Source organism: Agrilus planipennis, unplaced genomic scaffold, assembly GCF_000699045.2.
Source record: "Agrilus planipennis isolate EAB-ADULT unplaced genomic scaffold, Apla_2.0 scaffold73, whole genome shotgun sequence".
Lineage (NCBI taxonomy): Eukaryota > Metazoa > Arthropoda > Insecta > Coleoptera > Buprestidae > Agrilus > Agrilus planipennis.
This window is the reverse complement of record NW_020439682.1, coordinates 310035-320823: the sequence shown is the minus strand read 5'-3', so window position 1 is coordinate 320823 and position 10789 is coordinate 310035. Positions and strand designations below refer to the sequence as shown.

The 10789-nt window shown below is 29.6% G+C and overlaps 4 protein-coding genes across 9 annotated transcripts in view; 1 reads left to right on the top strand and 3 right to left on the bottom strand.

The window, feature by feature from the left end:
- The window catches only part of LOC112905961, a 2199-nt gene extending 1287 nt beyond the window's left edge, over nucleotides 1-912 (bottom strand). The window contains exons 1-2 of the mRNA XM_025979433.1: nucleotides 806-912; nucleotides 624-756 (exon numbers count right to left, since the gene is read on the bottom strand). Coding sequence (XP_025835218.1) covers nucleotides 624-756; nucleotides 806-912 — 240 coding nt within the window. The remainder of the gene's footprint in view (nucleotides 1-623; nucleotides 757-805) is intronic.
- Nucleotides 913-1174: 262 nt separating this feature from the next.
- On the top strand, nucleotides 1175-3945 carry LOC108732393 (poly(A) RNA polymerase, mitochondrial). 2 transcript variants are annotated; one of them, XM_025979444.1, is made up of 7 exons: nucleotides 1175-1428; nucleotides 1497-1684; nucleotides 1742-1975; nucleotides 2047-2253; nucleotides 2314-2528; nucleotides 2589-2745; nucleotides 3037-3240. In XM_025979444.1, the coding sequence occupies exons 1-7, from the start codon at nucleotides 1290-1292 to the stop codon at nucleotides 3145-3147; spliced, it is 1251 nt and encodes a 416-aa protein (XP_025835229.1). In that variant the 5' UTR covers nucleotides 1175-1289; the 3' UTR covers nucleotides 3148-3240. The 2 variants fall into 2 exon arrangements, with proteins under 2 accessions (XP_025835229.1, XP_025835228.1); XM_025979443.1 differs by having other exon boundaries at nucleotides 1182-1428; nucleotides 2589-2821; nucleotides 3037-3945.
- A 30-nt stretch (nucleotides 3946-3975) lies between these two features.
- LOC108732391 (thioredoxin-like protein 1) lies at nucleotides 3976-5353 on the bottom strand. Its single transcript, XM_018463165.2, has 6 exons — nucleotides 5156-5353; nucleotides 4908-5064; nucleotides 4739-4843; nucleotides 4558-4680; nucleotides 4340-4500; nucleotides 3976-4285 (listed from the first exon to the last, which is right to left on the bottom strand). The coding sequence occupies exons 1-6, from the start codon at nucleotides 5251-5253 to the stop codon at nucleotides 4075-4077; spliced, it is 855 nt and encodes a 284-aa protein (XP_018318667.1). The 5' UTR covers nucleotides 5254-5353; the 3' UTR covers nucleotides 3976-4074.
- Nucleotides 5354-6224: 871 nt separating this feature from the next.
- Nucleotides 6225-10789, bottom strand: part of LOC108732389 (probable cysteine--tRNA ligase, mitochondrial) — a 5518-nt gene continuing 953 nt past the window's right edge. The window contains exons 1-5 of one of the 5 annotated variants that reach the window (XM_025979442.1): nucleotides 10344-10376; nucleotides 9375-10142; nucleotides 8479-9286; nucleotides 7028-7173; nucleotides 6225-6578 (exon numbers count right to left, since the gene is read on the bottom strand). In XM_025979442.1, the coding sequence (XP_025835227.1) occupies nucleotides 6244-6578; nucleotides 7028-7173; nucleotides 8479-9286; nucleotides 9375-10077 (1992 nt within the window). In that variant the 5' untranslated portion in view covers nucleotides 10078-10142; nucleotides 10344-10376 and the 3' untranslated portion in view covers nucleotides 6225-6243. The other 4 variants (XM_025979441.1, XM_025979440.1, XR_003232103.1 and 1 more) reach the window with 4 other exon arrangements.

The window sequence follows — 10789 nt, the reverse complement described above, 5'->3', positions numbered from 1 at the left end:
ATGACTCTGTAAACAAATATTCTGAACAACAAACTATGAAAATTTCGTTTTAAAAATATTAAAAAGTCCGGGGAAAGTCCAAGGATAAAACCATGGCAGACAATGTTCCATAATTTTTTTTAATGTGATGGTCCACAAAGAGACACTTTTTATATATTGATAATTATTATTAAAGTTAAGTTCAAAAATAAAAAAAAATTGAACTAGAAATACATATTTATATCTAAAAACCACTAATTGACTATTAATTTCTGAATAACTTTTAATGCTTTAACTGTTTTTTATTTTTAATGTAAGAAAAATATTGAAAAACTACAAAAATATATTTACCTAATGTTATCAGGTACTCCGGATATTTTTCATGATCCCTTACTTCCTCATAAATAATTGGGAACGAACTGCATTTGTAATCTCTTAATATTTTCATTACAACAACAACATAGCCCCTTTTAGTTTCTCTATTTTCTTTAATTCTTCTAAAATCGCCATTGTATGATATCAATTCATCATCAAATAAATTCCTTTTTAATGGAATAAATATTCTTTCTACCTAAACAAGTAAATAATTAAAAATAAAAGAATAATTTTGAAACAGATTAATAAAACCTCTGGTTCACATTTACCCCTTTTATATGATGATCATTCCAGTGTTGAATAGCATTGTATACATCTGCTATTATATCTTTAGCTACTCTTGGTGATCCAGTTAAATTCCTCTCAGAAGATGCAGGGCTACCTTTCACTATCGAAACAGAACTTTTATAAGTATTAAAATAAGAACAAACATTTTACTTCATTAACACACTTTATAGGTATAACCTCCTTAATAAGCATGATACTTGCCAGAAACAGGTGAGAATGTGTCCTCTGCATTAAATGTGTTTTTGGTATTTGCTGGCGTTTTACAATCATTCATTACAAACGAACGATAAATTTATTAAATATAACGACTTTTGGACTTTAAATACCTATTCTACTTATAATATTTTTTACAACAGAATAACATCTATGAAATTAACGTATTGCATCATTATTACATATTTGAAAATAAGTCATAGATAAACAATTTAAATAAGTTTAAACGTATCTATGTTTTAAAACATAGATAAGTTGAAAAGTAATAATCATAGATTTATAATATGGATAAAATAATATAATAGCAGACTGTAGCAGACAAAATCTGACATGAGACTCCAGACCATAGATACTCCAGACAGAACAATTTAATTTGTCTAACCTTTAAATATTTATACGCCTAACCTAACAAATGTCTCTAAATTAAAAAAATAATGTTTATTCCATTTTTTGGAACAAAAATTACAAATGGTATACACTTTATTCTGTTAAAGCGGAGATGGGCACATTGGACTAATTTAGAAGGCATAAAAGGTATGAAAATTACTTTCCTGAAGAGACTATTACATGAAGGTCAGTTTCTCTTAATTTTTCTAATTACAATTTGAAGGTAACTTATTCTTTATTTGTCTATTTTGTAGGTGAAACTAAAGAATACAAACATTTTGTACCATTTTTTGAAGTCATAAAGACAAGGCAAAAGCAGGCCAAACAAAGCATTTTAGTTCAAGTTCAGTCTAAAAAGTCTTATAAGGAATTAGAGACTTATTGTTCTCAGTATGGTGCCATTAAAGAAATGTTTCATTATAAAGCTGGAAAAGAGCCTCTAGTAAAATTTTCATTCAAATTTTTAAAGATATAGTTCATTATGCTTTTATATTTATAGCATTTTATTTTGGTGGAATTTCAAAAGGAAGCATCTGTAATGAAAGTTTTAAGGGACTGTGAACATATTCAAGATTCACAAATTGTTCCTGTTGAATCAACTTTTTTGTGGTTTAGAGCTTCAAAAAATAATTCAGTTAAGAAGCAGACAAGTCAATTGGTATTAACAATTGAAAATGGGAATTGTCCTTTATCTGAAGAAAATTTAAGGAGTAAATTACAAGCATGTGATAGTGTAAGTTCTTGTAACTTGTTTGTTTATACATGTGTAAGAAATTTTATTAGCCAGTATTTTTGTGTATTTAGATTTCAGAACAAATTGAAATTTTATATGAATCAACAAAGTTAAATGACTTGGGAGTAAGATTACGATTTCTAAGTGCCAGGCAGATTGAGGTAGCACTTTCTGGTATATTTCCAAGTGCTGTGGCTTTCCCGTTTGGTTCTTGTGTTAATGGTTTCGGTAAAATGAACTGTGACTTGGATGTTGTCTTAAGATTGACTAAGGATAAAGTAATAAATATTTACAGATAAAAATGTTTATATCCATATGATTATTTATTTTAAATTTAGATTTCAGATGGTAATCGATTAATCTATCATTGTAAAGCATCTGGAACGTCAGAACGATTGACATCTCAAAGGCATATGGAAACAATAGGGGATTTCATACATTTATTTTTGCCTGGCTGTTCTCAAGTTCGAAAGATATTGCAAGCAAGAGTGCCAATTATTAAATATTATCAACAGCTCACCGATGTAGAATGTGACCTTTCAATGGGTAATATGTAAGATTAAAATTAATATATTGCATTGCATTATTTAAATTATTTAAAATTAAACAACAGGTCAGGAGTGTATATGTCAGATTTGCTTCACATTTGGGGTTCTACTGATGCAAGAGTGAGGCCTTTAGTTTTTGTAGTCAGGAAATGGGCTGAAGAAGTGGGCCTCACTAACAATTTTCCTGGCAGATGGATAACGAATTTTTCGTTAACTCTAATGGTACTAGCTTTTTTACAGAAACCCAAGAATTCTCCACCTATTTTACCGTCACTTAATACTTTAGTTAAACTAGCGGGTATGTGTCTCATTTCATAAAATTAATTATGTTTTCAAAAAGAAAGAAAAATTGAACAATGATTGCCTAAGTCGTAATTACATTAGGTAAATTAAAATTGTTTCTTGGACTTTTTAATATCCATTGTATAAAAAAAGTAATTTATCTAATTTTATTCTTTGTGTATATTTAACACATTTGCTAACGTTAAACTAAATTGGTTTCTCTCTCCCAAGGATCAAACGACAAATATATTACAGAAGATGGTACCGACTGTTCTTTTTTACGTGATATCAGAAAACTTAAATTCAAAGCAGAAAATAATGAGGATTTGGAGTCACTGCTGATACAATTTTTTGAATATTATTCGACATTCGAGTTCGACAAAAAAGCTATTTGCTTAAATCAAGCTACGCCAATTACCAAACCTGAGCACAATTCGTTATACATAGTAAACCCATTGGAAAGAGGTCTTAATGTTAGTAAGAATGTGAGCCCAGAAGAATTAGAACGATTGAGATTGGAAATGCGGAATGCTTTGTGGGCAATTCAGTTAAAGGAGAAAAAGGCAGATGGTTGGGGTATCTTATCCCTCTTTGAAAACAGAGGAAGGCAATTTCCGTCGATACTAAGTAATATTCCTGTTAAATCACATCATACAAGGTTGATGGAGATCAGCAAACTTTTTGAAGAGGAACATTTAGATATGGTACCAAAAGAAACTGAGTCTTTAAGGACAGATAATAGAACTGAAATAGAAGGGTTTACTGCAACTAAAATACGACAAGTGAAAACTACAACGACTGAAAATGAAACAGACAGTAATACAAACCATGTACTAGTTCATGTGAATCATAAAACGGGAAGTTAATGAATGCAATTTGTAGAAAAGTGTGAATATGTATATCACTATTATTCCTAAGTAAAAAATGTGCTATTTTACACCCAAAATCTTGTTTTTTTTTACGTTATACAATAAAACTGATAAATTTTGCAAAAACAATAGTACATTACTTTTGAAAAAGAACATCCCAGTTTTTAATGAACCAGACAAACTGGAGTTTATTGTTTGCTATTAACTTTTGAAAATTATACTTATCATTACATTATATAAATGCTATTAATCTTTAACTAATAAAATTCATATGTACATTTTAAAGTAAAATTTTCTTAACTGTTATGCAGTTTTGACGAATTTATTTTATGGAACCAAAAAATTCAATTTGATATTTTTGAAAGGTTAGAAATATATTATTCTTTATAAATTTTACTATTTAATGACTTTCACCCTTTTTTCCTGCAACTCTTTTGAAATCTCCCATATTTGTGGTGTTGATGGGTGATCCAATGATGGCTAAATGATTTATTTGAGTAATGTCACCACCAGATTGATTGTCCTTAACAAACAACTGGAAATTTTGAACATTTTGGAATTTCACGTAACGAAGATTAATTGGATTTCCTTCTAAATCTTCAGGTGTAAGTCTAAAAAGACATGACTGTTGGCATGCAAGATAAAGAAAAACGATTTTCACTTACACTAAATCTTGAACACTGGTGTAACTGTCTGCCATATCAAAGTCTAGTGTACGAGGTTGGTTAATAAATATTTTTAATGTTTTTGGACCTTTATCTTTAGGAGCCTTAATTTTGAGACTATGAATTTTAACTGACTGATTAAACGATAATGATAAAATTAGCTGAAAAAAACAAATCAATATAATTTGTATTATAAGTATTAAATGTAGAAGATCAACCTGTTCATCACAGTCTGACTGTAAATAACTGTCTCCTGCTTGTAAGCAATTAGAAAAGGGATGTTCATCGCTTTCATTCAAACATTCATAACTTGATTTTAAAATAAATGGTTGCAAATCCATCTAGAAACAAAAATTACATAAAAGCATTAGAGAAAAATGGTAGAATAATTATAGTTACATGTCCACCAATTCCTTCACCTTCACCCTCTTCTTCAGTATAATATTGCTGAATTTTAGTTTCTAAGGCAGCAGAATCAGCCCCTTGAAGGCGATCAATTTTAGTCTACAAAAATGAATAAATTAAGCAATTTAATTACAAATGTGTAGTTAATACTTTTATTACATACTCGATTTCTAAAAAACATAAACGTTGGCATTGCTGAAACGCCTTGTGCTGCAGCAGTTTCTTGGCAGTTGTCCACATCAACCTTCAGAAAAAGAGCTTTTGCATATTTTGATGCTAATTGCTGAAAAATAGGTGCTATCCTTTGGCATGGTCCACACCTTAAAATAAATTTAAGATTTATCTTTAATGTGGCTTTAATTTAAGAAAGTAAACTAATTAAATTCGAGTTTATGAGGTTAGATTACTCACCAACTTGCTGTAAAATCTACGATTACTAGTCTAGTTCCTGCATTAGCTAATTCAGTTTGAAAATGTGATTCATCGTTTACAACGCGAACAGAACTCATTTTGGTTTTAATATAAAATATTTTAATTTCTTCAAACAAATTCGAGAATGATAAGCAATTACGACTTCTCACAAACTGACAACCATAGACGAGAGAATAGAGAACAAGAGAGTTTTTGACAAGGGAATTAACCATAGACATAGACCATTACACTTTCGATTTATAGACTTTTTGAAACTTTGAGATATATTCAATAAATCTGATTACCTTAACAATAAATAAAATTAATTAAAATATCAAATTGAAATAGGAAGTAAATAAAAACTTCTTTTACTTATTAATTACTAGGCAATATTACATAAAGGAAATATGATCAGTCACATCAAAATTTTTATCAGTGACAAATAAGTTAAATTAAAAAAAGTAAATTATTGGTTAAAGACAAACTTATTTTAACTTACCAATAACAAGAAACATAAGAGCAGTCTGCTTGTTTTGGAAACAGGTTAATCAATATTTTTTTCGAATTTTCGGATCCTTCCGAATTGCATCGGTGGATAATATGAGCACCTGATTCTGATGCCATACTATTTTCAAAGTCGATGTCGCAATTAACTGAAATTTAAATGATAAATAATTAAACGTCGAACATTATTTAATGAATAACGTTGTTGACAAACACTGCAGAACTGTGCTGCTGCTGATGTTGCTCCGTTCTGCTGCAATTAGCGCAAACACGCGCAACAGTTCAATTTTTTGACGGTTATAACCTTGACTAGTGTCATTAGGGCATTGCCCAACTTCAGCCACACTTTAAATACATTACAACAATCTCATAGACAAAGGTTTTTAAACAGGTTTTATAAGGCTATACATCCCCTACAGCCATGCATGTTTCCGTTTTTCCTGTTGATATACGAATTACCACTACTGGAACTTACTGATCCCCAAAAAATTAACAAACGGTTTCCAAAACAAAATATTTTACTTTTTAGTTATATTTCATAGAATTCGCCCATATTTANTTTAATAAAAAATATTATTTGTATGTCAATAATTTAATATAATATTCCAAAATTTCAAACTGTTTTCTGTACATATAAAAGGTAAAGGCATTTTAGGATCATGATTAGGAAAACACGATAATATACATTTTGAACATTTACAATCTGAAGTCACATGAAAAAGATAATGTTGAATTGGGTATTTGAAAGAATTTAAAAGTAATTCACCTTTGGTGTCCGTGAAAACATCAAATAACTCGTAAAAGTCTTCTAAATATTTAGAGATGCAAAGACTTGAACCCAAATTATTAGTAGAGCCGGAAAAGTAATTTTCTACATCTATTGTATCATCAATACCAGTTACATTACTTCCATCCATTTCTAAAAATAAATATTAATTGAATATGCAAATACCACAGTTCACAAGTTCCAACTCATTCGTTTATAAGTTGATCTTTTTAAAAAAATAAAATAATTATTTGGGGCTGTTGATAAACCATATGACTCTGTAAACAAATATTCTGAACAACAAACTATGAAAATTTCGTTTTAAAAATATTAAAAAGTCCGGGGAAAGTCCAAGGATAAAACCATGGCAGACAATGTTCCATAATTTTTTTTAATGTGATGGTCCACAAAGAGACACTTTTTATATATTGATAATTATTATTAAAGTTAAGTTCAAAAATAAAAAAAAATTGAACTAGAAATACATATTTATATCTAAAAACCACTAATTGACTATTAATTTCTGAATAACTTTTAATGCTTTAACTGTTTTTTATTTTTAATGTAAGAAAAATATTGAAAAACTACAAAAATATATTTACCTAATGTTATCAGGTACTCCGGATATTTTTCATGATCCCTTACTTCCTCATAAATAATTGGGAACGAACTGCATTTGTAATCTCTTAATATTTTCATTACAACAACAACATAGCCCCTTTTAGTTTCTCTATTTTCTTTAATTCTTCTAAAATCGCCATTGTATGATATCAATTCATCATCAAATAAATTCCTTTTTAATGGAATAAATATTCTTTCTACCTAAACAAGTAAATAATTAAAAATAAAAGAATAATTTTGAAACAGATTAATAAAACCTCTGGTTCACATTTACACATTTCACGAATTTGTTGACATCTTATAAGAAAACTGAAATAGGCAAATGGATGCTGAACGCGCTCAATTTTTTTTAGTTTTAGTTGACTACATTTACAACTGTACTGAAATTCATCTTTAATTCTCTTATATTCTTCAGATTCTGGGTGCATTTGAAAATAGATATAGTTTTTATCAAGATAACTAATTTTTTTATGCCATTCTGATGGCGTATATTTATGCAGAAACTCTTCAAATAGATCAGATGGATATGGCAATAGGGGTATGGACATACTTGTTGATTGAGTTAAATTTTGCCCTAATAATGTAGCATCTTTTGCAATTGGACATAAATGCGACGTATTCTTATCAAAGGCCATTCTGAAGTTTTGTTCCTATTCTCTTAAATAGTTATATTTTTAAAGGATAGAATTTAGTGTTTCTGAAATTACAATTTCTCATTAGGTTCTATTTAGAAAAGACATATACCATTTTTCTTACGATTTCAATAAATACAAGAGATCTTTATAGCACATGGAACATTAAACTAATAAAAATTTCTAAATAAAATTATTTTCAAAAACTTTAATCATTCTTAACCTAACTGTTTTTACCACAGACAAAGTTTTCACCATTTTAAAGTGTCTCTTGAACCCAACTACGTTACAAATGTGAAAATTTGTGTATCTGTGAACAAATACGGTATTCGTTTTCTCCTCTCAAAATTGTTTTTCATTCTTTTGGGGTTTATTAATTGTTTTTTGAATATAATACTACTATTGAAAATTATAAAATAATTATGTTTATAGCAAAAACTATTTTACACCTTTGAACAAAAGAAAATTATACTTTATTACTGAATTTATCAAAAAAAAAGTGTAAAGGTGAATCCTTTCTAATATCAAATTTTATGCTTCAACTATAAGTTTTTCTTATTAAAATGAAATTATGAAATCATTTTCGATTAAAAACTAAATTAACTTACAAAAAGTACACGACTATTTTACAATTGATTTATTACAGTGTAATTGTGGAATTAGTTATAGCAGTAAAAAAAAACAAAAACAGGCTTTAGGGTAAAATTACCGCACTTACAAAGCAACAGTCTTTGAAAATAAAATAACAACAAAAATATTAGATATATATATATACCTATATTTAAATTAAATAAACTTACTTCGATACAGATGTCTTCTTTCCATAATCTTTTAAGACAATGCCAAGCTGTGCTAAATTATTTCTAACTTCATCACAAAATTTTAAATATGCAATGTCTTTTTGTTCTAAGGCCGTACTTCTTACACTTTGCCGGAAATTGATTAAAGTTTCCAATAAGTCTTCAAAATTATTTTCTTGTTTAGTTGTATGGGATTTTGGATTTAAATTAATTCCAAATGTGGATAAAATATTCGATACATAATTAGCACAGGCTAAGATTTCTACATTGCTGTTCATAGCATCTTCAGGGATTGGAGGAGAATTAGTTAGCATTTTATTAACATTACTAGTTAGATTATGAAGGCTTTTCAGTGCTCTAGCTGTATCAAAATCATCTGATAAAGCACAGCCAATTTCCTTTTCTACATTTGCTAAATTCTCTTTCAAAACATTTTGGTTTAATTTCACATTAAGGGTACAATCTGTGTATGCTGAACAATGAGATAGAAAATTTTTATAGTGGTCTATTACTCCTTTGGCTGTTTTAATCAATTCGGTACTGAATTCCATGTTTTTTGAGTAATGAGACATGAGACATGCCATTCTAAAGTCATTAGAGCTGCAAATCTCCAGCATTTCAGTAATTGTTATTGTATTTTTTAAAGATTTTGACATTTTTTGGGCGTCTCCATAGTGAAGATGTCCTGTATGAATCCAATAGTTGACCCACTGTTGCTTTGTAAAATAAGCACAAGATTGAGCCTCCTCATTTTCATGATGGGGAAATTGTAAATCAATTCCTCCAGCATGAACATCCAATTCATCGCCTATCAGAAAATAAAAAAATCAGGAAATTGAAGTATGCATAATTTTGGATTTAAACCGATATTATAAATATGAAATAAGAAAAAATACCTAAAAAGAAGCTTGCAAGAGCAGAGCATTCAATATGCCAGCCAGGTCGTCCAGGGCCCCATTTTGTTTCCCAATATGGTTCACCTGGTTTTGCACTTTTCCAAAGTGCAAAATCTGCACTTGATTTCTTAAAACTTTCTTCATGAGAGTCTTTGCTAATATTTTGTAGTTTTCCATAACAGTTCAGTTTTGATGTATCAAAATATACTGAACCATCATTTGATCTATAGGCATAGCCATCATTTAATAGTTTCTCAATAAATCTAACTATTAAATCAATTTTATCAGTTACCCTGACCATAATATCTGGCATTTGTATTCCTAGAATTTTTAGGTCATTCAGAAATTCCTTTTCATACTTCCTGGAAACTTCTGTTGGAGATTGTTTAAGCTCTTTGCTTCTTCTTATAATTTTATCATCAATATCCGTGACATTCATTACTGTTATAAGATTTAAATTATAATACCGTCTCAATATTCTTTGGATTATGTCTAGTTTAACATAGCAGCTGGCATGTCCAATATGTGAGGAATCATAAACTGTAGGACCACATGTGTACCAGGTTAAGAATTCCTTATTTCTAGTAATAAATGGAACCTTTTTTTTGGCAATGCAGTTGTAGATTTGTATACCGGTGTCCTGTCCTATTGGCTTAATCCAAGAATGAGAATATCTTCTATACACACCAAACACTGTATTCATTTTTGGTGGCACCAGTGGTTAAATTATACAAAAATAACTTGGTACACTAAAGTTTATACTAGAAACTACAATGCAGTTAAATTATTAATATTTACAAGATACACTATTACAAATGTTATATTAAGAAATAAAAAAGCGAGGTTAGGTCTTCAAAAAGTTAATAAAAGTAAATGTGTAAAGTACATATACTTATTATTGCGGTCATTTTTTACATTAGTTGACATTGGAATTGACACATGAAGTTTAGTCAGGTAGGTAGTACTCACCAAGTAGAATCGCGTGGTAGCATTAATTCCGTGCGGAAACCAATGTAGCTTGAGATACAGGCTCCTAAGTTATTTAATCGGAAGAAATTTCGATTGGTACGGCCCTGGCTGCAGCCCTTCGTCAGCTGTTCACGCCAAATATGCATTGATGACGTCATTGTTTAGTACGGTAGATGTATGACAGACTCGAGTTTGTTTAATGCCCCTGCCCGCCGAAGGCGGGCTGATACATTAGAATAATGTTAGGAAGATATGTTTTAGGATAAACGATGTTTGGCGGGAACAGCAGACGGAAGGCTGAAGCCAGGGCCGTACCTACCGGAATTTCCTCCGATTAAGAAAACTTTAAGGGCCTGTATCTCACTCACATTGATTTTTAAACAAATAATAAACAAAATTCTAGTAAATACTACTACACTACTTTACTTGGTGAGTACTACCTACCT